The sequence below is a fragment of the Mustela nigripes genome, chromosome 12, assembly GCF_022355385.1.
Source record: "Mustela nigripes isolate SB6536 chromosome 12, MUSNIG.SB6536, whole genome shotgun sequence".
Lineage (NCBI taxonomy): Eukaryota > Metazoa > Chordata > Mammalia > Carnivora > Mustelidae > Mustela > Mustela nigripes.
The window spans coordinates 30,502,544-30,527,796 of NC_081568.1; the positions used below are offsets into that span (position 1 = coordinate 30,502,544).

The 25,253-nt window shown below is 33.3% G+C and overlaps 1 protein-coding gene across 5 annotated transcripts in view; it reads right to left on the minus strand.

Annotated features, from left to right (window-relative positions):
- RICTOR (RPTOR independent companion of MTOR complex 2) overlaps window positions 1-25,253 on the minus strand; it is a 129,400-nt gene that overhangs the window by 40,746 nt on the left and 63,401 nt on the right. For all 5 annotated transcript variants that reach the window (XM_059417025.1, XM_059417022.1, XM_059417023.1 and 2 more), the window contains exons 6-15: window positions 21,112-21,175; window positions 17,148-17,274; window positions 13,985-14,154; window positions 8,391-8,458; window positions 4,979-5,046; window positions 3,658-3,740; window positions 2,232-2,319; window positions 1,382-1,472; window positions 1,207-1,273; window positions 979-1,059 (exon numbers count right to left, since the gene is read on the minus strand). In XM_059417025.1, the coding sequence (XP_059273008.1) occupies window positions 979-1,059; window positions 1,207-1,273; window positions 1,382-1,472; window positions 2,232-2,319; window positions 3,658-3,740; window positions 4,979-5,046; window positions 8,391-8,458; window positions 13,985-14,154; window positions 17,148-17,274; window positions 21,112-21,175 (907 nt within the window). The remainder of the gene's footprint in view (window positions 1-978; window positions 1,060-1,206; window positions 1,274-1,381; window positions 1,473-2,231; window positions 2,320-3,657; window positions 3,741-4,978; window positions 5,047-8,390; window positions 8,459-13,984; window positions 14,155-17,147; window positions 17,275-21,111; window positions 21,176-25,253) is intronic.

The following is a 25,253-nucleotide window of genomic DNA, read 5'->3' on the forward strand; positions in this document are numbered from 1 at the left end:
ACCTGCAGTATTACTTATTCTTCCATGGATGGACTGAAGGAGAACAGAGCATGTGGCTAAATAATTTGCTGGTAAATAAAACAGTTACCATTAAACTCTTTAATTCTCTTTACCTCACTCACAGAACCCACCTATTACATGGAAAAAAAAAACAAAACAAAATACTAGAGGTGGGGAGGACTGAAACAACAAAAACAAAAATGTACTTTGCCAATATGAGACGATCATAACATAATTTTAAAAAAGATCTGCTACAAGGTTACTTCTTCCTTAACCAGTTAAAATGGTTTTTATTTAGTATTCTATTAACAAACAGGTGACCTAGAAATAGGAATTCTATCTTGCAAAACAATCAGTTCTCCCATTGCTTGATTTGCTGGGAGTAGATAATGGTTGGATCACTTCCTAAGCGCCTTATTTCCAGAAGTTACTGACGTCATAAAATCAAGGCAAACCACCCCCCAAAACAAAACAAACAAACAAAAAAACACAAAAAACTCACCTTCTAAGCCTAAACTCACAAGTTTGCAAAAAATGTTTTCAAACAAGGGAATTATACTTAGAATTTTTTTCAGTTTTCTAAAATTCAGGCACTAATTGCTGCATCAATTCCACTGCTGCCTGACTGAAGCAATATCTAGTTTTGTAATTTCTTGCTTATTAGGCAACAAATCTTTTTGAGATACATTAAGATTTTTAAGACTCAAAATGTTAACATTAAAAGTGGGTATAAAAATCAATATTCAGTACTTTTTGATTTTTACATGTTCCATTTAAAAAACTAGCTTATACTATATATACACATTATACACACACACATATATGTATAGATAGATACAAGGCATCAAGGGTTCTTCACACCGTAAAGACAAACACTCAAAAAAAGTAAACTTACTTTTTGAGATACTACAAAGTAATATTATTTTATAAATTAAAACATTAATGGTATAAAACATAATCAGAAGTTGTTCAACTTACCATATGTAAAAGCTCTCCTAAAAGGATGGTAGCTCTAACTGAGATATGGTCATCACTGTTTGTTATCACTTCAACCAAACCCTTTGAAAATACAAAGAAAATATTACCGTTGCAAAAGCAGTACATAGGAACACATTTAAGCATCACATATGCTTATTGCTCTGAAATAACTCTGTTAGAGAAAATTTAAAAAATAAAATAGAATAAAATAAGGTTTGTAAGTCTTACTTCTAGAAGCCCATTACGAATAAACGCAGAGAGTATCAGTGCCAAGTAATTATCCATAAGGTCTGGCCTAGAAATAAACAGCACAGAATCAGTTTAAGAACTGCTCAGTATATTACATGATTTACCAAAAAAACGGTAAATTATAATAAATTTGAACTATTTCCCTAAATTCTACCTGGATCTGGCTCGATGAGGAAGAATAGTTTTTGCTTCTGCTGCTACAAAGCCATCTGAAAGCCTCCAACTGTCTTGGAATCTGCCTGGATCTAAAATAGTTAAAATTAGGTAGTTAGAAGAAAGTGAGAAATCACTAAAAGACATCAGTTAACCATTGGCTATTCAGGCTATAAAGAATGTTGTAAAATGGTTAAAAAAACAGAAATTGGTTAAAAAAAAGGACTGAGGGGCACCTGGGTGGCTCAGTTGGATTAAATGTCCAACTCTCGATTTTGGCTCAGGTCATGATCTAGGGGTTGTGAGAATGAGCCCCACATGGGGCTCTGGCCTTAACGAGGAGTCTGCTGGACATTCTCTCCTTCTCTGCTGCCCCTGCCCCACTGAAATACATAACTAAATCTTTAAAAGATGTTAAAAAAAAAAATGAAAAGGCATACAGCAAATAAATGATTTATCGATACACACAGATCTAAACTTCTTTCATTCTGGGACTTAGGAGTCATTTGGGTAAAATACAACTATAGCAAGGATTAAATAATCTAATTTGAGAACTACATCAGTTTCTTATCTTTGCTCTTTCTTTCTTTGTTCATTTTTCTATGAATTTCACTGCTCATTTGCAATATCTAGGGTGATGGTAAAGAAATTAACATTTCTTATTTTTTGAAATTTATTTAAGGTTTTGTTTTTATATTAATTTATTATGCTATGATGATGCCGTAAGAAAATGTTCCATTTAATATTCAATATTTAGTTCAGTATTTTGCCTTTGAGGGACTCCGTGTATTAGATAAACCATTTTAAAAATCACAGTATATGAACAGATTCAAATGGACTTCAATACTTACCTACACTGAGCAATGCTTCTATGAATTCTTCAGTCACAACAGGTAGAGGAAGACGAAATATATCATAGAGCACTTCAAGCAGACCTCGCTGCAAGTGCAAATAAATACAGTTCATTTATTTTTATGGAAGGATCTTCATTTAAATTAAAAAATTTAAAACAGATGTTTTAAATGTCCTATTCACAGAGAAAAAAACAGATAGAAAGAGAACTCCTTATTTTAGAAAACTGCCATCTCAGGTCTATACTAGAGCAGAGATAACTATGGTGTGCTTACTACATACACGACTTAATCTTTTCAATTAATCTTTTATTATCCCCACCGTAGTACATATGGAAAAAGATTTAAATGTAATTTGCCCAAGGTCACGGAACTATAAAGACTAAAATCAGGAATCAAATAGTGGGTCAAACTCCAAAAACCACGTTCTTTCACCACCTGCAAAGCCAGCCACCATGAACTGGCCCCAACCTTTAGTTCCCTGCTTATATCTTTCCATCTAAAATCATATCCTTCCATTTCCATGGTCTAATGTTTCTCAGTTCACATTTTAAGCAAGGAACCCCTAGCTAACATCTTCTAATGTTTTTCAACTCCAGGTTTGGCTCATATAAAGAAAAACAAGAAAAAGGCAAGTTTTATTCTTTCAAGCACAATTAAAAACATTTAAGTAGAAAAGGAAGAATCACCGAAGAGCTCGTATTTTCCCCTCCAATTTCAATTTCTTTTAGCTGTTTGGTAGAAATTACAATGCACTAATAATCTAGGAATATATCTAATAAATAAGCACATAAATATTAACGACCCAATTTTAATGAAAACCACCACTCATTTTATAAAAACATAAGTTAGAAGGCATGGGGCGACTGGGTGGCTCAGTGGGTTAAGCCGCTGCCTTCGGCTCAGGTCATGATCTCAGGGTCCTGGGATGGAGTCCCACATCGGGCTCTCTGCTCAGCAGGGAGCCTGCTTCCCTCTCTCTCTCTCTGCCTGCCTCTCCGACTACTTGTGATTTCTCTCTGTCAAATAAATAAATAAATAAAAATAATAAGTTAGAAGGCATAAGATACATAAATACTATATTTACTTTTTACTAAATATATTTCTGTATTGCTTGAACCTTTCACAATGAGAATGCCCTCCTCTGTCTGCATTTTTAAATGAATAAAACATAATTAATTTTGTATTTTTTAATCCAGTTTTTAATTCAGTCATAGTTCCTAACAACATCACTATTTCAAATTATTTGCATTAGTGTTAGGGTTCATTTAAGTAGCAAATATTTATTCAAGTATTTTTTTCAATGCTCTATGATAGAGATGAACAATTCATGAGGAAAAAGCAACACGTGAAATAAGTTTTTTTAATAATTAATTTCCTCTGTTAAAAGTCTGGGAATAAAACAGTAAGAGTAACTTTTGCCTACCCTTATTTCCATATTTGGTATACAAAGTACTCCAATTAGAGACTGGATCCCAGAGTTTCCAGGTTTACACAAATTAATAATACCTAAAGAGGATAAAAAAGAAAAAAAAATCACTGATTTAAATGTCAAAAAATACATAGAGCAATGTATTCATAATATAAAATCTGTGATATTTTTCCAGATAACTTCAAAATTATGCTATTATTTGGTTATCATAAGTAACATTTCCCTACTGACTAGAGATTATCAGTAATTTTATCATTTAAATTTTATCCTGTATCATTTAAATTTAAATATTTGTTGCATACTCAAAAAAGTTCATCAATGACTGCATAGTATTCTTCCTGTTTGCCGATGAGTGAGTCCCAGAGTCGGAATACTAGAGAGAGTAGAACAATGTTCTGTCTCTCTTACTTAATACCTCCTTAACCTAAAGTGAAATGAAAAAATTTGCTTGGCATTTGTCTTTTAAAAGCATACTTCTAGGGGCGCCTGGGTTGCTTAGTGGGTTAAGCCTCTGCCTTACGCTCAGGTCATGATCTCTGGGTCCTGGGATGGAGCCCGCATCGGGCTCTCTGCTCAGCAAAGAGCCTGCTTCTCCACCTTCTCTCTCTGCCTGTCTCTCTGCCTATTTGTGATCTCTCTCTGTCAAATAAATAAATAAAATCTTAAAAACAAAAAAAAAGTGTAATTTTAAAATTTACTGAATGCACAAAAAAACTATAATTGGCAGAATTCAAATAATCTGTATAGATTGAAATTTTAAGTGGGAGAATTAAGTCAAACAATTTAAAGCACATTAGTATGTCACAAAGGAAGTGAATAGCCAATAAACACATACAAAATTAGTATCATTAGTCACTATGGAAAGCTAAGTAACATTCACAATTAGATACCATGACACATCCACCAGAATGGCTAAAATGTAAGACAACGTGAAATGCTGGAAAGGATGCAAGCAACTGGAACTTGTACATGCTGATGACAGGAGTATAAAATAGTTTAAGTATTTTGAGAAAAAGTCTGGCAGTTTCTTATAAAACTAAACATATATCCACCTTGTGACTCAGCAATTCCATTTGGGTATTTACCTAAGGCAAATGGAAAGCTCATGTCCACAACAAGACTTTTTAATCAACCAGGTAATCATTAGCACACAGATTTACAAATGGTCAATTTTAGTAATTTTGTACAAATCCCTCTCTAATAATAACATACAAAGTTAAGACCAGGTTAACATCTAAATTAGATGCTGCAATAGTAATTTAACATGTGAAAAAATGAATCAAGTTTTTCTTATTAAGCAGCACAAGTAACTTACCTGCCCATGACCGGAATGTTGCTATGATTCCCATCTTACTGGCTAGAAACCTCGCTTCTCTGTCTTCTCTGAGAGCCGGTGGGTGCAGGGCGCAAAAAATTAAATGTTAGAATAAAAAGTGAGATTTCCCTCTACCAAATCATGAAAAAAACCCCTATCATTAGTTAACATTTAAATATTTACACAGGAAATAAAACATGTTTTTTTAAAAAAAGGTCAGATCTACCTCAAAGAAAATTACCCAATTATGTATTGACCCCTGCCCCAATTTAAAACTCCCAACATAGTTTAAAGTAAGTTATAAATTCCACTTTTCAATTTGGTTCTACTTTTCCTGCTCTTCCTGAAAATTATTCTTAGATACCTCATTAATACCTCTAATTGAGCACTACAGACAGCACCACCCTATTTAATAAGCATTCCTGTCAAAAGGCTACCCCTTAGCAAAGAAAATTATCTCTTACTTTTACCACATGCTGCTTTCTTTTTTTAAAAGTTTGTTATTTAAGTATATATATGTATGTATGTAATCTCTACACCCAATGTAGGGCTCGAACTCATGACCTCAAGATCAAGAGTCATATTCTCTTCTCACTAAGCCAACCAGATGCCCTACCACACATATTCTCTTCACTTGAAAATTCTTGCCCCAAGCTTATTTCAGCATTTACTTTTCTTTTTTTATTTTAGCATTTCTAACATGTAAGCTCAACAACCCATATACTCACTGATATGAAATAACTAGATATTATTAATATCACAGCTATTTTCCTCTAATTGAGTATTCAAGTATCATACTGTTTTCTTATGCAATAGTTTTTGACCATTAATCAAGCAACAGAACTATTATATTCATAAATATTTTCCACACATGACTTATGGCCGGTTTCAATACTTAATAGCAATCTTACACTATTTATGCCATGTTAACCACCTCTATTTTCTCAACTGTCTGTGTTTTTTTGTGCTTTTTGTCTTCCCTAATAAAGGCCTTAACAGTTGTGAGAATACAGATATCCGAGAACTGGGAAAGAAAAAAATAGAGGGGTTGGATTTAAAAAAAAAAGAAAGAAAGAAAATCAAGCTAAAGAACAGTGAGCAGTCTGTGAAAGAGAAATGAAACACTTAAAAAGATACACAAACGAGCCACACTAAGCTCTGCAGCATCAAATACATGAGAATGTAACAGAAACTAAAATGAGAAGATAGGGTGGTGGAAGAAATGAGAATTGGACAATTACGGGATAAAGTTTTAACAGCTCCTTCTTGTAAAGATGTTAGTGACAGGGGCACCTGGGTGGCTTGGATGGCTGGGCATCTGCCTTTGGTTTGAATCATAATCTCCAGGTCCTGGGATAGAGCCCCATGTAGGGCTCCCAGCTCAGTGGGAAGTCTGCTTCTCCCTCTCGCTCCGCTTATACTCTCTCAAATAAATGAATACATCTTAAAAAAAATGTTAGTGACAGGAGTGCCTGGGTGACTCAGTCAAATAAGCATCCAACTCTTGATTTAGGCTCAGATCATGAGATGGAGCTCCGCATCAGGGTTCAGGTTGAGCGAGGAGCCTGCTTAAGATTCTCAGTCTTTCTCTCTCCTTCTGCCCCTCCCACTTGCTTACATTCCCTCTCTCTTCAAAAGAAAAGAAAATGTTAATGACATACCTACAGTGACTGCCTAGTAATCCATCTCTAACCTACTCAAAAAATTTGTAATATTAAAAAAAAAAAAAATCACTCCATTTTCCCTTGTTCCCTGGCCATAATGTATCAATGCTCCAGAAACCACCCATACTCCAGGAACTAAATCAAAGTAAAGCACAGAACCAAACAGGTAAGGAAGGATTTTGGTAGAATGTACCTTATCCCTCCAACTCTGAAAACAGCCAGGCTCATCTCTCACTCATTCTGGTAGGCAGAATTCTAAAAATGTCTACCATGCCCTCAAGATTCCATGCCCTATCCCTGGATCCTGTGAATATGGTATCATTGCTATGACTGTGACTAATTTAACCTTATATAGCCTGGCAGATCTTAAAAGACAGGGAGATCATCTGGTAGGCTTGATCTAAATGGAGCTTTTACTAGCTAATGGCAGAAGAGAAAGATATTCAAAGCAAAGGATTCCAGGAATTTCTGCTCTGTTTGAAGACAGGGGAGCCAATTGCCAAGGAAGAAGGGTGACCTCTGGAAACTGAGAGTAGGCCCCAGCTGACAGCAAGGAAACAGAGATCTCAGTTTTACAATAGCAAGGAAGTAAATCCTGCCAACAACGTGAATCAGCTTGGAAATGGATTTTTCATCAGAACTTCCAGATAAAAGCTATGCCAGCTCTTATATGACTGACCTCTTCTGACCTACTGAACTGTGAGCTAATAAATTGATTTATTTAAGCTGCTACATTCATAGTAATTTGTCAGTTAACAGTGGAAAGTGCATTTCTGCCATCAATAAGGAGAATAGTAAATGTCATCAGGAAAAGCCAGGAAAGGAGCCCAAGAATCCCAATTCACAACTCAGCAGGAGGAAGATTTGAGAAGTCTTAAACAGAGAACATCTATTTTGATTTCTTGCTCAGGTCATGAAATGTTAGGGTGGGATCAGTCCATAGTTAAAGAAGTAATTAAAGATATAAAACCACTCACTATCTTCCATAAAAATGAAAAACAGTGAAAAATGAAAAACAATAAAAATATCCCATTTCACAATATTCTAAAACTTAAGAATTTTAAGTTATATTCTACCTATTAAATAAGTGCTTATGTCTATAATTCAATAATCCTACTAGAAAAACACTTCATAGCACATTTATTATCATCACACCATCTGCAAAATCTTTACAGATAATATGTTAATATACTGATCTCTAAATCAATTTATAGTTATCCCAAAATACCCCACGAACATGGGCTTTTCTCTCTAAAAAAGATGTTGAAAATTACCCTACCTCATTCCTAGAAAACAACCTTTACTTTATCTCCTTTTACTTTCCCACTAACCTTACTTTCAAAATTCTACAGAATATCTTTCTGCTTAGTCAATTTGTTAAGGCAGCTCTTCATTCTATTCCCTGTTGTTATTTCATTCTTTTAAGTCTCTTAATATAATTATGCTAAAAATACATACAATAGAAAAATAATTAAAGATCTAGGTTTTTATTGCAATCTAGCTTACATTATTTTAAATAAGAAATTCTGAGTCATTAAATTTCTCATAACTTTTTTCTTTTTTAAACCACAGCTAATTATGAGAATCACAACATAAATTTCCTATTAGTGAAAATTTACTTATACTCTCATTGAGGAATTTACTTAAACTCTCTTTGCTCTAACTCTACATGCAATCAGACAAACCTAAAAGTTTTAACAGCAACATACACACTACCTTATAAATTACTAGGAACAAATGGTACTTACTTGAGTTGTCCTTCAGCTGTATCTGGACTGTGTCTGTAGTGAAAATCAGTATAGGGTGCTAAAATTCGCTAATGGAAAAAAAAGAAGAAAAAATTTAGTGTTTATTATAAAACACATTCTTCCTGTAACAAGCTAAAATTAATTTCACTTCTCTGTATCTTTATTGGGTATGCTGTGTGAGAAACTTGGTTCTTCAAACTAATCATCAAGGAATGTATGCGTGATTTTTAATTTTATTTTAAGATTTTATTTATTTGACAGAGCAAGAGAGCATGAGCAGGGGGAAGAGCAAGGGGAGATGGAGAAGCAGGCTCCCTGCTGAGCAGGAAGCCAGATGTGGCCTCAATCCCAGGACCCTGGGAACATGGCTTGAGCAGAAGGCAGACTAGAATGAGCCACCCAGGTGCCCAATTTGAGTATTTTTAATGTATCAATTAAATTTCAGATGCACAACCCATGAATCTAAGATTTGGTGTATTTTCTCAAACTAAGTCCATCCCTCTAACTAGCACCAGATGAAGAAGACATTAGAATCCTTAAAGCCTCCTTATTCCTAAATTCAGTCACCACCTAACCCAAAATTATTATCCTGACTTTTAAAACCATGACTTAGTTTTGCTATTTTTGAACATTATTAAGTGGTTTATTACACCCTCTTTTGGGTGCTAGTATAAAAAAATCCAAGTTATTTGTATTATCCTTGTATTTAGAAATCTTGCTAAAGTCACTTATTTTAAACTTTTAACCACTGTACCTCATTTATCAACTCTCTCACCATGGCTACTGCATTACTGTGGTCTAACTTTTAATATTAAATATAACTTAAAATACATAAGACATTATTAAAATTGCTTTCGACAATCAGTATTTTTTATATTTAGTCATATATGTGCCTTTTCTGTCACTACTCGTTCCTTCCTAAATTTCTTCATTTGTTTTAGATCATTTTCCCCTTGATGACTCCCTTTACTCTTTTATTCTTTGTGTGTGTCATTTTTTTTTAATCTATTTATTTATTTGACAGAGAGAGAGAGAGATCACAAGTACGCAGAGAGGCAGGTGGAGAGAGGGGAGGAAGCAGGCTCCCTACTGAGCAGAGGGCCCGATATGGGGCTCGATCCCAGGACCCTGAGACCATGACCTGAGCCGAAGGCAGAGCCTTGAACCCACTGAGCCACCCAGGTGACCCGTGTATGTCATTTTTTAAGCAACAATGAATATTTATTATCTCATATGGTTCCTCGGAGACAGCCGTCTATGACAGGCTTAGCTATGCAGTTATGGTTTGGGGCCCTCATTAAGTCTGCAGTCAAAATACTGGTCAGGCTACAGTCACCTGAAGCCTTGACTGGAGCTGGAGGACCTGTTTCAAGATGGCTCATGCACGATGTGCTAATTGACAGTGACAGAGTTCAGCTCCTCTCCACAGGTACCTCCCCTTGGACGCTGTAGTGTCTTCCTGACGTAAGCACAAGTAATCCAAGAAAGAGTAGTGTTTCTTTACATTCTGTATGGTCTTTTTTTTATTCTTAGTCTCAAAAAATCTTTTATTTTACCTTTGTTTTTGAAAGACATTTTCTTTGGGTTAGGCTGGCATATTCTCCTTTCAGTGCTCTAAAGATGCCATTTGACTGTCTTCTAGTTTTCAAGAGTTCTGCTGGGAATCAGCTATCAGACACATTCCTTTGAAAGTAACAAGTTTTTGGTTTTTTCTCCCCCTCAAGCTGTTTTCAAGATTTTTATTTATCTTGGTTTTCAACAATCTTACCATGATGTGCCTACATGTTTTCTTTGTATTATCTTATTCAGAGTTTTGTGAGCTTTGTGAGCATAAAGTTTCATCAGTTTCAGAAACAAAAGTCTTGGCCATTGTCTCTTTGGATATTTACTTCTGCCCATTTTCTCTTTCTTCTCCAAAGACAAAATTATATCTTATCACTTTTGTGTGTTCTATTCATTTCTTTCTTTTTCCTCTCTGTGCTTTACCCTGGATATTTTTATTGACTTTTCCTCTAGTTTACTATTATCTTCTTGTCCAAAATGCATTTTTCATTGAGTTCAGAATTCCAAGTATTTTTCAGTATAACTTCCACTGAAATCATTTATGTATTTCAATTATCTGTTCAAATTCACCATTTCATCATTTTCTTCCTTTTTTCTTAATTTTCCTGAACAAATTACACATGGTTGTTTTATTTATTTATTTTCAAGACTGCTTTGAGAGACAGCAAAAAAGAGAATGTGAGAGTGAGCACGGAATGGGAGAAGCAGAGAGTGAAATAGTCTTAAGCAAATGCTATACTGTGAGGCTGGATCTCACAACTCTGAGATCATGACCTGAGCCAAAACCAAGAGTCGGACATTTAACCAACTGTCACCCAGGAATCCTGGGTGTTGTTTAAAATAACATCCATGGTTGTTTTAAACTCTTTCCCTCTAACTGCACTATCTGGATCACCTGTGGGCATGGTTCTATAGAATGTTTTTCTTTTGGGTATTTAGTCAAATGGTCATATATTTTTGCATGATATTCAATCAAATTAGTAAGTGAATGTCAGACACTGTGAATATTCCAAATGATGTTACCACCATCAGAAATGGTTTATCCTTTCCTCTGTTAGGTAGAGTAAGGTGGGGGGCTGATCATCTTAATCACCAGCTGTGTTAAATTGAGACTACACTGTCATTTTGAGAAGACTGAGGATACCTTTGGTTTTCCCCTGTTCCTCAAGGATGGTCTTCCAGGATTTTCATTAGAGAACTTAGCAAATATTTTGCTCCTTAGCAATAGAGACTGGGAATCTTTTCTACGTACTTCTTAAGTTTTGAACTTAAATCTTTAGCTACCCATCCAGAAAAGCTTCAGAATTTGGGATACGTCAAGAACAAGAAATCAGTGTTTTAGTACCACACAAATGCAGAAAGCTACTTTGGCTTTTCTGATCCCAGCAAAGGCCTACCTGCATTTTCAGTTTCTAATTATATATTGATCAATAAATGGCCCCAAGAAAAAAAGTAATTACATATAACCAGTGTAAATTCACTACTGCTTTTGGGCCTTCCAACTTTAGCCCATGGCCCCTCCTAAAAGGTCTTTGCATTCTATGCACTGAGGACTACAACATGTTCCTCATTGTGCTTATCACCTCAGGTTCGGACATCATAGTTTTTGCCCCTCACAGTCTTGTTTCAGCAAATATCTAAAGGAGTATATCAGACTTAGTGTGGGATTTTTCCTATCTCTAGGCTTACCATATTTGCACGATTGCCAAATACTCTGGTCTACTAGGCCCACATCATGTTCTTAGCCTTTAGCCTGTGCCCCAAATCTGCAAATGCCCCCAAGAGCATCTCTAGATCTTCAGGGCAACTCCCAAAGAATCTTCCCTCTCACAAATTCCACTCTTTCTGGCTCTTATTGCTTTCACAGCTCTATGCTGCTTTAAATATATGACTTTCATAATTATTCCAGTTTTGTATTTTCCATAGCAGATGCTATGAGCGATCGAATTTATTCTACTCTGAAGTATAACTTTAAAAGATAAAGTTTTAAAAATTACTATAAAATTTTTACAATTACAATTTGTAATTTACAATTACTATAAAAAATTACAACTGATTTACAACCCTTATAGACTGTCTATAGTATATACATTATATACATTATATTAAATGCACACATTTTTCTGTCTGAGGTCAAAACATATCACAGATAGCAGAAATTAAAGTGAGAGTAAATTTAAAAAAGGGATTTTTAAGAGGAAGACAGACCTGAGCCTAACAACAGAGACAGCAACACTGAAAATAGTTCTTTTGTATGAAGAAATGGAAATCAAAGTATCAATTTAGAACCAAATTTTGTAAAATATAATTAATAAAAATGAGGATAATATTCTTAGTGACTATAAAATGAAGATGATGATATTAAAGTGGATGATGAAGAATGATATCTAAGGTAAACAGTATTTGTTGAATATTTACTATGTGCTAGGTACTGAAGTACAAAGATCAGAATTTTATGCAGATTAGAATTAACATATGTAAAGTGCCTGGAAATACTAACTCATTATAAGCATTACATGAGTGTTAGCTGGTGTTATTACAACTACTATTATTATGACAGTATTTATTGTTCACAATAATTCTTTAAAATGAAAACCATGACCTTCCTTTTACCTAAGAAAAAAATGGGTCCAAGAGAGGCTCATAACTTGTCCAAGTCATAAAGCTAGTAGAATACAGGAGCAAAAAAATCAAAACCAGATCTGTATAGTCCAAAGTCTATGCTCTAAATCACTATGCTATTTTGGGGAAATCTTGTTAGAGGAGTAAAGAACAAACATTTGTGGTTTTAAAGAAATAGAGACATAAGCAAAGACACTCCTGTACTTAAATGTCTACCATATTCTTTTGAGTTTTGTTTTGTTTTTTTTAATTTAATAAAGGCTTGGCTAATTTGTTTTATAATTACATAGGAATAAAAAACCAGGGCTTTATTATAATCATCTCACCAATCCTAAAATTATATTTCTACCTGATTAAAAAAAATTCAGACTAAACATACTATACTATACTAAACATACTATACTATACATACTATACAGGCTAAAAATACTATACCATACTAAACATACTATAAAATATCAAAAATGCTAGTCCATTGGGAAATGGACTCCCATGAATAATGACTGTATTTGAAATCACTTATTGAGAAGAAATTTTTACTTATTTATTAGTTAATGATAAAAGCTGTCACTTACTAATGATAAAAGCTGTCAAATACTTCTACTGGCCTTAATAAAACCAGAACTGTAAGACTGAAGACAAATTCAATGTAATGATTTAGAATAACATGCTAGAGAACAATTTATCTTTTATACTTTGCATAATTTCATACCCAAATATAAACAAATCCTTAGTTTAATCTTACTCTGAATGGTATCTACAATGGACAACAATGTAGTGCATTCACACACATAAACTATAAGATCAGTTTGTAGTAATTCTGTTCTAACCTCCACTACACACTTTATTATAAAAAAGAGTACAAAGCAATCTTATTATTTTAGACTAACTGTAAGAAAACACTGAAATGCTAAAAAAATTAAATTGCACTATATTTTGAAAAGAAAGGATTCATATTCTTTTTCTTTCAAGTATATATGGTCATTAGTTGCTAACAAGTGCCTCTAAGTTCAGAGAATTTTAGCATGGGTTAATAAATAAATAGTATATAATTAGCAAGAGCTATTCACACAGTTAACATACTGAAGTTCTTAAAAAGAAACGGTTCTCTTAAATAAGCAGGTAAATGTATATGCAACTTTACTTGTGCTTTAATTGGCTTAATAAAGTTTTCACAGATAAAAAAATAAACTTCACTTTATATATTGATGAAATATTCTTTAGAATAATATTTCCAAATCAGTCCAAATGGAATGAACTATAAAATATTGCTGAGGAAAAGTCAGTCTTAATTTATGTTTGGTAATTAACTTTGTGCTGCATCTGTTAACTTTAAAATTTCAAAGCAAGAGTAGGTATGTATTTAAAGTCATTATTATAAAACTAGAAAAGGATATTAAAGTTCCTACCTCTAACTCTACATCAGCTCGCACATATTGTCGGGTCTTTGGATGATTAAGGAGGTGCAAAATTGTAGTAATTAGGGCCTCATTTATTCGACTTAATTGACAGTCGATCACATTTTTCAGGATGGTGTTTAGTCCACCTCGAAGGGCCACCACCTCTGGATTCTGAAGTGCTAAAATAAAAAAGAAAAACTTAATAAAGTATGTAGTGGATATATAATAAAAGTAATCAGAAATCTGGAATTTTATGGTGAAACAACTTCCTTTCTGACTTGAAAAACTTTCTACTCAAAGACATTTAAAATATGGATAAAATTATCTAATAAGAGTCATTGAATATACTCTTCCCAAAACCCTGATTTTTTTTTTTAATGTCTCTGAACTGCTTTTTTATATTCTTTGTCCATATTTTACTGGAATGGTTTTTCTTCCCTATCAAAAGCAAGAAGTTGTTCATTTAATGGGACTATATTAGCTTTTCATCTATTTCAAATCTTTCATCTTCTTTGCAATTTAACTTTGGATTTTAAACTCAGAAACTCCTCCCTTACTTCAAAGATCAGGCCTTTTCTGATCATGCCCACACATACATCTATGTGTTTTAAATGAGTTCATGATTAACATTCCAGCTTTCAATCTCAGGAAACTGATCTCAGGAAACTGAGTTTTGCTTAATACTGATAAACTCAATCTTTTTCCAAATGTTTAATCAATTATCCTAGCATGCTTCACAAACTGACTTTTATTCTTCTGATATGCTAATTCCCTATATACCATAGTCTGTAACTCAATCTCTTTTCATTTTTCTCTCTTAATCACCGAGCTTAATAAGTTTTTATTAAAAAAAACAAACAAACAAAACCCTTTCCCTTCCCTTCATTATTGTTTCTCAAAAATGTTCTCATGGTTGGATATCTCATGTTTATTCTAGCCTTAGCCTAATTCTAGAATTAGGTTGCTTCTGTTTTTTTTCTACATTGTGGTATGTATAATTACAGAAAGTAAAATTCACATATTTTAACAGAACAGTTCAATAAATTTTGAATTTTTATATTCTTATAACCAATATCCAATCAAGATACAGAAATTTCATCATCCTAGAAAGTTCCCTCATACCACTTTTCAATCAGTATCCCCTCTACTACACAACCAATGTTCTCATTTCTACATTATTAAGAATTAACTTGACAAATTCAAATGTAAAAAGTATCCCCCCAAACACAGGCACAAGTCATACATTTCTTACTAAGTTCTGTGATACATAATTTTCTTTTCTACTCTGGAAATAGTATTTTTGTCCTAATATATTTACTAACTTTATCACTGAAACACAAAATAAATTTATCTGTATTTTCACATTTCTCCTGTCTTGAATTAGTTAAGTTCTGTTTTTCAGCTGATTCAGAGTTTTCTAGATACATCATCTACAATATGTAAACATTATTTATTATTCTAATTTACTAAACTGCTCAAAGTTTTTAGCAATACTAATTTAATTAGGAATTAAAAGTTTATAGTACTTACAGAAATTTACCATTAAGAATAATACAGTACTAATCTGAAATATTCTAGAATGTTAACAATGTAGAATGTTATATATGTGAATCTAGAATGTTATGTATGCGTATAGGTGTGGGTATATGTATATCTATGTCTATATGCATATAAAATGATAGTCTCATTAAAAAATTGGTAGGTTTCCATATTTTAATACTTTCAATTAGCTTACATTATATAAGAACTCTGTTCCTTGGAACAATTTTTTAAAGACAAAACTACCCGAATAAGTCTTTTTGAAGGCAATTATTTCATCAAGTACTTCTATGGTTTTTATCTTATTATGTTTTCTACTTTTTGAGTTAACTGGAAATAAAATTTCCTCCAAAAACCCATTCATTTCAAAAAGATTTTCAAATATTTATAAAAATTATTTCATTATTTTAGAAAATTCCTATTTCTTTCTTCCTCATTTGTATATTCATCCTGTGTTTCTCTGACTTCCATGTTTTTCAAACATTAGGACATCTTTGGGTATCCATGTATGTTTCTCTCCAACTAACAGATTATTTTAAATTATCAATCTTGTTCTCTAATTAGGACTCTTAATTTCATTGTTGCTTTCCTCCTGCTTATCTGAAGCTGATTTTCTTTCCTTTTTTTTTTTTTTTTTAAATTTCTTGGGCTCATGCACTTTTCATTGGTTTTTGCTTAATTATAAAAGCATTTTACGTAAGTTAACTCTGAATATAGCTTTCCAAGCATCGCGTATCAGTACATGTCAAATTTTTATTATTTTTAAATGTCCTTGATTAACTTTCTGACTTTAGTAAGTCTTTAAATGAGTATATACTGTAAATGGAACCTTTAAATCTTCAATAATAGGGTTTGAGTCTCTTAAATTTAGTTTATGATTTTGTTATTAACTTTATTATACCAAGAGTGAATGTAACCTACACAAGCTCTACTTTTGGTGGGAAAAATCCTCTCTTATCATTTAAAAGTGTGTTTTCTGGTTTTAAGTGAGGTTGAACTTTTAAAATATGTTGATTAGTCATGTTTCTTTGAGAATTATTTATTTTGCCTACTGATCTGCATATAAATAAGTTACTTACCTATCATGTTTGTAACATTTATTTTTTGTTTGCTCCAGCAATGAGCGGTTTTTTTTGTTTGTTTCCTTTTAACAAAATCTATAGCTGCTGAAATCTGTTTATTTCTTTGGTAACTCAGACTCTTTTTCTTTACAATCATCAGTTCAATGCTCATCCATTTTTTTCTGTTTTTCCCCACGTCACTCTTTGTTTTGCATTTAGATTTTTTTTAATGTATAATAATAGATTGTTTTTTAACCCACATCAAGATACAGTGTGGTTAACTAATTTCTGAGAACCAGACTTTAAGCAATTTTATTCTCAGCAGTGGAATCTGGACAATTCTTATATGCATATAAACTAAATTTTTCATATCTTTGTAGCAATAACTAAGAATTCATGTATGAAAGGATTTTAAAATGTCATAGTCTTATATTTGTTCTAAAACACTTTATTTTTATTACTTGGAGAAAATTCTGACCCAAATCACATTAAAAAATGTTACATTCTTTTATATATATATATATATATATTCCTAAAATGCTTCATTTTCATTACTTGAAGAGAATTCTGACCTAGTTCACAGATAATGGCAATGCATGCTCGGACCATTCTGTCTCTTTCTTGAAGTCCGTCATTTCCAACTGCTATTAATGAGTTGGCCACAGAGCTAGGAAACAAGGAAGCATTCACAGTAATCATCTGTAACAGGGAGGAATCAGAAAAAGAAGTTATTTACTTCATAACACATGTTTAAAACCTGTTTTGTTCAGATCAAGGTGTTTATAACCACAGAACATTTATAAAATCCAGGCATCAATTTTAATCTTCTTCATAAGAACATTTCTAAGGGTTACTAATTGATGCAATAAGTGTTAATAATTGTTACTATGGGAAAATGTTGGCTATTTTCCCCTAATAATTCAGACTATAAGTCAATTAAATGACAATATTTAAGGTTTCTGAGATTCTCAGTTCTCTCAAATAGGAACTATATTTAATACAACTTTACAGTACCTAGACAAAGAAAGTCAGTGGTAACAACAGCTGTCAACACACTACTGTACTATTCCATTTCTAACTCTTTCCCATATATAGCCACCAAGTCCTGTCCTACCAATTTATTCACTATCCATATTCTCTCTCCCATCAAACTCTAATTTGGGCCCTCATTCTTCCTCACTTTACTGCAACAGATGTCTGATAATCTCCCTCTAACCATCACTTGTTGCTATGCCAAAAGGTAAAATTAGTAATCCATAATCTATGTTTAATATTTCAAAAAGCATGATGCAAATAGTATGTTTCTGGTGACAAAACTTTGGATAAATCTAACTTTAAATGAAAAGTATAATTGGCAATAATATATTTGTAATAGTGAAAATAGATAACATTATCTTCAGTTTGGAAATTAGAAAGAAAACAAATTATATAGGTAATGACTGTTTAATAAATAAAGCCTGGTAGGTGAATAATTTCCAAAATAATAGGTCTCTGAGTAGGGATAATTGATCTGTATTAGATGTTATTGGATTTATAAACCTATGTATCAAGGGCAAGTAATTCCCTAAATGAATCTCCTTCAACTGTAAAAAAATATGTGCTATGTAAATCTCTTACTATATGAATAAAGAAATAATATATAAGGAAAATTGATGGCTTAAATCAGGCAGGCAGTGAATAGAATTTCAAGGGGATAAAGACTAGTAACAGCTGAAAAGTGGGAAAATTATACAGAAGAAGAGAAAGACAAAAACCAGGAAAGATTCTCTGGACTGGAGAGAAAGGGGGAAAAAAAAAATCAAAAACACTGAAAATGAGCATGGAAGCAAAAAATCTTCCAAATGAATGAGACAAGTGAAGACAGGTGAAAAAGGAAGGAAAACCCATGAAAAAGTTATCCTAAAGCAACAGATGTTTCTATGTTTTCTTTAAAATAAATAAGATTAATACTTACATAGAAAATTTTAAAACTTTCAAAATGCACACAAAAAATCCATCGTGACCTAGCCATTATAACATTAACATTAATTTCTACTAGCTCTTGCCAAGATGTTGCTGGAAAAAAAAAAAAAATAGGTGCTTTGGTTGTTAAAAAATACTACTGAGGAGCACCTGGGTGGCTCAGTCATTAAGCATCTGCCTTTGGCTCAGGTCATGATCCCATGGTCCTGAGATCGAGCGCCCCATAGGGCTCCCTGCTTACTCTGGACCCTGCTTCTCCCTCTCACACTCCCCCTGCTTGTGTTCCCTCTCTTGCTGTGTCTCTCTCTGTAAATAAATAAATAAAATCTTTAAAAAAAAATACTACTGAAATTACAGTTCCTCTAACCAATAGAGGTCACTATTGATTCAGCAAGTATGCTTCCTCTTAATTCTATCTTCTTTTAGCTAAACCAAGGAGGAACCTTGCACCACAATTCTTCCTCTGAGTCTACATCCTACCATCAGGTATAAGCAATTTTCCTGCCTTTGGATTCACAAATGTTATCTGCCTCAAATTACTCTGTGTTTTAGAAGATAACAGAAGAAAAAAATATTTTTGCAATAGCATTATTAAATTGTTAAGTGTCTATTTACTTCTACTGGGCTGTTTACAAGCTAAATTGTAATGTGCCAAAACATTTTACAAGGGGTGCATTGGTGGCTCAGTGGGTTAAGCCTCTGCCTTCAGCTCAGGTCATAATCTCAGGGTCCTGGGATCAAACCCCACTTCGGGCACTCAGCTCAGCAGGGAGCCTGCTTCCCTCTCTCTCTCTGCCTGCCTCTCTGCCAACTTGTGATCTCTCTCTGTCAAACAAATAAATAAAATCTTAGAAACAAAAAATCTGAGGAGTGAAATCATAGCCTCAATATGACACTTTACCCACAGACAGAAATATTGTAATCTATCTTCAATATTACTCTTATTAGAATTGTAAATTTCTTTTAAGCCATTCATCCATTTACCTCTTCCTTACTATGCTCACCTGTGGCTACTACTACTAACCCCAAGCTGGACAATTGAAATAAAAGAGAAAAAGAGGAGATCTAGTTAATGTACAAATTCAACACTCTACCATTCTGAAGTATACACTGAATTCAAAGGGGAGTAAAGAGAAGGGTTAAAAATCTTATTTTTTTAAATAATTTAAATAATTTTTGATGCTTTTACATTAAAGCAACCATATACTGCATAAGTCTCATAAATGTTTAGGATGAAACAGGATACTTAGGATGAAACATGAAAAAATTCATACATAACTGTCCTTACCAAGTTAACTGTTAGTTCAGTGTTTTGCCATGAGGGTATCACATTAATTAACAACAAAAATTCCTTGAAAACCTCTCATTAGAAGCATTATGGGTTATCCTTACCACGCTCTAATGCAGAATTTAGATTCTGACCTATCCTATAAAATGCTTATTGAAATTGCTATGGACTGAATTGCTTATTGAAACTGCTATGGACTCTACCTAAATTTGACCCCAAAAACAGCCTGTAATACTCTGTGACATTCTTTTAATGGTTAACTCCAAGCATACAAGTAAGAAGGAAGTAGAGTGGGAAACAAGTAATCCTCTTTCTCCAATACTACATCAAAAAAGCTGTAATTTCATTTACGTGTCTACTAAGGAAGAAATACAGTAGTTCTTCCCCACCCTCTTATCCATTGGGGATATGTTCCAAGACCCCCAAGTGGATATTGAAACCACAGACAGTACTGAACTCTATATACAAACTATACTAAAAGTCTACTGTTGACTGAAAGCCTTACTGATAACATAAACAGTTAACACATATTCTGTATGTTTTATAGACTATGTTCTTACAAGAAAGGAAGCTAAAGAAAATGTTAAGAAAATCGTAAGAGATAATACATTTACAGTTCTATATTTATAGAAAAAAATTTATGTAAGTAGACCCATTAAGTTCAAAAGTCAAGTATACTTTTTTTTACTGTACATACATATCTACAATAAGTTTAACTCATAAATTAGGCACAGCAAGAGATTAGCAACAATAACAATAAAATAGAACTGTAACATACTACAATAAAATTTATATGAATAGGGTCTCTCTCTCTCAAAATAGCTTATTGTACTGTACTCACCCTTCTTGTGGTGATGTGAGATGATGAAATTCCTATGTGATGAGATGAGTGAGGTGAAGATGTAAGTATTGTGATGTAACATTAGTCTACTACAGACCTAACCATATGCAGAAGGAAAACCATGGTTGACCTCAGGTAACTGAAACTCCAGATAATGGGTGGGGATGGGGTGGGGCAACAACTGTATTCCTTACAGTGAATATTTTATTAAAAAATATTGTCCTAGCTGTACCCAATCACACAGAATAATTACACAAAATATTTATGCTTAACTCTAAGTTTAACAGGCCTATTCACCTCATATAATTTTAACAAAAATGTTTAATGAGAATTTAGCCTTTAAAATTTTAATATAAAGATTTCACAGAATAGTCTAAATCTAAAAATGTAAAATACTTAATGTAAACACCAAAAATCTGCCTTCTCTCTCACACATAGAGCATACCTTTCTGACTAATCGAAGTGCTTGTGTCCTCTCTACCTCGTTGCTCTGCTGTATGTCAATGCACCTAAATAATACACAAAATATTTAGTTATTGATAAAAATCTTATTAAACAATTTTTTATAATACCACCAGATCAGACCCATCTTCATAATGTTAATATGGTATTTTAAAATTTTAACATGATTTTAAAACTAGCAGACATTTATTTTCTTAACTTACATTCAGTTCTCTTGTGATAAATATTTGTTATAAGGCATTTCAAAATTATTTCATTTAAAACTCCAGAAAAGACTATAGTAAATAATTTACAGAATTATATACATCAAAAATAGAGAAACAATAAACATACACATAAAGCAAAGTATCAGAAATCTAGTGAAAAAACAATTCACCTATTTTTGATAAAAATTCATGATTTTATAAAAATTGTGAAGAAAAAACATTTCCACCTTATTTTAGTTGAAATGTGATTTTTTAGGGGCATATGGGTATGTCTGTCGGATGAGCAACTGACTCGATCTCAGCTCAGGTCTTGATCTCAAGGTTGTGAATTTAAGCTGTGAGCTCCACGCTCAGTGTGGAGCCATTTTTTTTTTTAGGAAGTGATTTTAACCAGGACCTACATTTTATATATTATGATGTTAAAAGTCTTATATAGCCACATATTGTAGCCACAATAATTCTATTTTACCAAATATAAATTTTATAAATTCACTTCAAAAATCAGTGGTCAATCAAGTATCATTTAACTAACACTTCTCTGTAAAATTTATTAAATTACTCAATTTTTAAGCGTTTTTGGTTTATGTAGCCAAATAATTTTTACTTATGGTAGTTCACTATTATATTATATTATTCAATATTATATAATATTGTATTGATTAATACATATAGTTTGTTTCTCAAAGAAGAATTTCTTCTATCTGAATGCAATAAAATCTAAAAACAATTTTATAAAGAAGTAAATAACAGAATTCAATTTGTGGCCACACCAGAGAGGCTGGATCAGACCACCCCTCTAGTCAAAGACAACTGTAAAGGGTAAACAAAATACTTGTGAAAACTGTTAAAAGGGCAATGGATCCCTGGAAAGACATGCACAAGCTCCACATCCAATCAGGCTTTGTCCCTAGGGGCACCTGTCAATTCCCAGTTTTAGAGGAATAGAGTCTTAGCAGAAAGCAAAAATCTTTCTAGACTGGAGAGACAGAATGAACTTTAATGCAGCCAATGTGGCCATGACTGGACGGAAAAAAATCCCAAAGAAAAGTAAACATAGGAAAGTGAATGCAAATCTTCATGCAATCTCCTCTCCAAGGCACTTGCCAATCTCTATACTGTGCAAAACAGAGATGTGGAGAATGTGGAACCCTCCTACATTGTTGGTAGGAATGCGAGCTCATGCAGCCACTCTGGAAAACAGTATAGAGGTTCCTCAAAAAGTTGAAAATAGAACTGCCCTACGACCCAGCAACTGTACTACTGGGTATTTACCCAAAGATACAACTGTAATGATCTGATGTGGCACATGCATCCCAATGTTTATAGCAGCAATGTCCACAACAGTCAAACTATGGAAAGAGCCTAGATGTCCATCAACAGATGAGTAGATAAAGAAGACACACACACACTCTGGAATACTATGCAGCCATCAAAAAAAGAAATCTTGCCATTTGTAATGATGTGGACAGAACTATTATGCTAACCGAGATAAGTCAATCAGAGAAAGACAATTATCATATATCTCACTGATATGAGGAATCTGAGAAACAAGACAGAGGATCATTAGGGGGAAAAGAGGGAAAAATGAAACAAGATGAAATCAGAGAGGGAGATACAATCTCAGGAAACAAATTGAGGGTTGCTGGAGGGGAGGAGGGTGGGAGGGATGGGGTAGCTGGGTGATGGACATTTGGGAGGGTATATGCTATGATGAGAAAATAAATAATAAATAAATAAATATAGTATCAAGATGGGTGGAAAAAAAAACAAAAACAAAAAGAAATCCAAGGAACCAAACAAAAAGCTATTCCTAGGAAGCTAAGGAAGTAAGCAGAAATTTGAGCAGGTATGTAACACTCTAGATAGATATTTCAGCTTAAGACTGGTCAAGGTGAAGAGATTCTGTTCAACATCAACAACTGTCATTTGAGGTCCCAAACAGCCATTCCTTAGATCAAAGAGAAAGCTAAAACTAAACAAAATCAGTGTTATAAGCCAACATTATAGAATAAAGCTTAACTCTCGTAAGAGGAAAACAGCATGACCCAGAGTAAAATATTCTGAATATGCAATGTTCACATCCAATCATGTAATAACATGAGGTATGCTTTAAAATAAAGGGCCAAGTAACTAAAAACCAAGAAAAGAGAACAACAACAGAAATAGAACACAGGTGAATCACATATTGGTGTTGTTCTAAGAAGGCTATAAATCACTATGATAAATATGATCAAGTAAATAGAAGGAAACATGGAAAAAGAAAGCAGCGACCTGGAATCTTTAAAATAAGAGTAAAACAAATGATAGAAATACAGTAACTGAAATTAAAACTTGAAGAGACCAATTTAATAGCAGGATAGAGGAAAAAACAGGTGAGTAGAAAGTAAACACACTGAAGCCAAAAGTTAACAATAAAAACTGAAAATAACATCAGAGACATATGAGACAGTGAACAGATTCAATACTATATAACTGGAGTATGAGAGGATATGAGAGAAGAATGACTAAAACAGAAGAAAACCTTTAAAGTAGCCAGAAGAAGCAGTAAGAAGGAACTACTTGCTGTTCACCAAGTTAAAAAAAAAAAAAAAAAAAAAGAACCCGAACCCAGACGATAATAACTTATATAAAGCATAAAAAATAGGAGCCAATCATAAAAATAGCTTTCAAATATCAAGGCAAAACAGAGGCATTTACAGACAAAAAAAAAAGGTGAAAGAATTTATCTTAACTAGACCTGCACTAAAAGGAACAGTAAAGGAAATTTATCAAACAGAAAGTGATATACGATGAATGAAAATGTACACATGCCAGAAGGATACTGGAATACGTAAATAATGTAGGTAAATGTCTACAGTTCCAGTTTAGGGACACCTCAACAGGTTTAAGCTCTTGGTTTCAGCTCAGGTCATGATCTCCTGGGTTGTAAGACGGAGCCCTGCACTGGGCTCCACACTCAGCAGGGAGCCTGCTTAAAATTCTCTCCCTCTGCCCCTCCCCCCATGCTCTCTCTCTCTCAAATAAATAGATCTTTAAAAATATGTATCAATAGGGGTGCCTGGGTGGCTCTGTTGGTTAAGCAACTGCCTTTGGCTAGGGTCGTGATCCCACAGTCATGGGATGGAGCCCTATATCAGGTTCCCTGCTCAGCAGGAGGCCTATATCAGGTTCCCTGCTCAGCAGGAGGCCTCTCTCTCCCATTCTCACTCCCCCTGCTTGTGTTCCCTCTGTCACTGTCTCTCTGTCAAATAAATAAATAAAATCTTAAAAAATATATATATGTATGTATCAATAGATCCAGTTTAAAACAACAACAAAACTACCTTGTAGGGTTATAAATATATGTAGAAATAAAAGCAAAAGCAATAATATAAAAAGCAGAAGGAAGATGATATAAACTGTAAGAGGTTTCCTGAACTGTTCTGATTGCAATAAAACACTAAACCTTAATATCAACTGCTAAAAGAAGAAAATATTTTATAACCAAGGTATTAATAGAGGAGGAAAAGAAAATCTTGACAATTCCAAAAGAAACAGAAAAGGAGAAACATGAGAACAAAGAACGGATGTGACAAATCTCAAGACAGCAAACAAACTCAAGTATATGAGAAAATTAACAAGATGAAAAAACTCAAACATACACAAAATTACAGTGCATAAAGCCCACAGACCATACAGATAAAAATCCACTAGACACAGTCTAAATATTCCAATTAGAAGACAAATTAGATAGTCAAACTAGATTTAAAAACAAACAAAAAATATCTATATGATGTTTATAGGCCAGAAACTTAAACGTAAGGACATACGCAATAGAAAGTAAAAGGATGGTAAAGGATTTATTCTGCAAGCCCTAAATCAAAGTGAGTATAGCCATTTTAATATATCATGCATACTCATAAGAGAAGTATTACCAGGA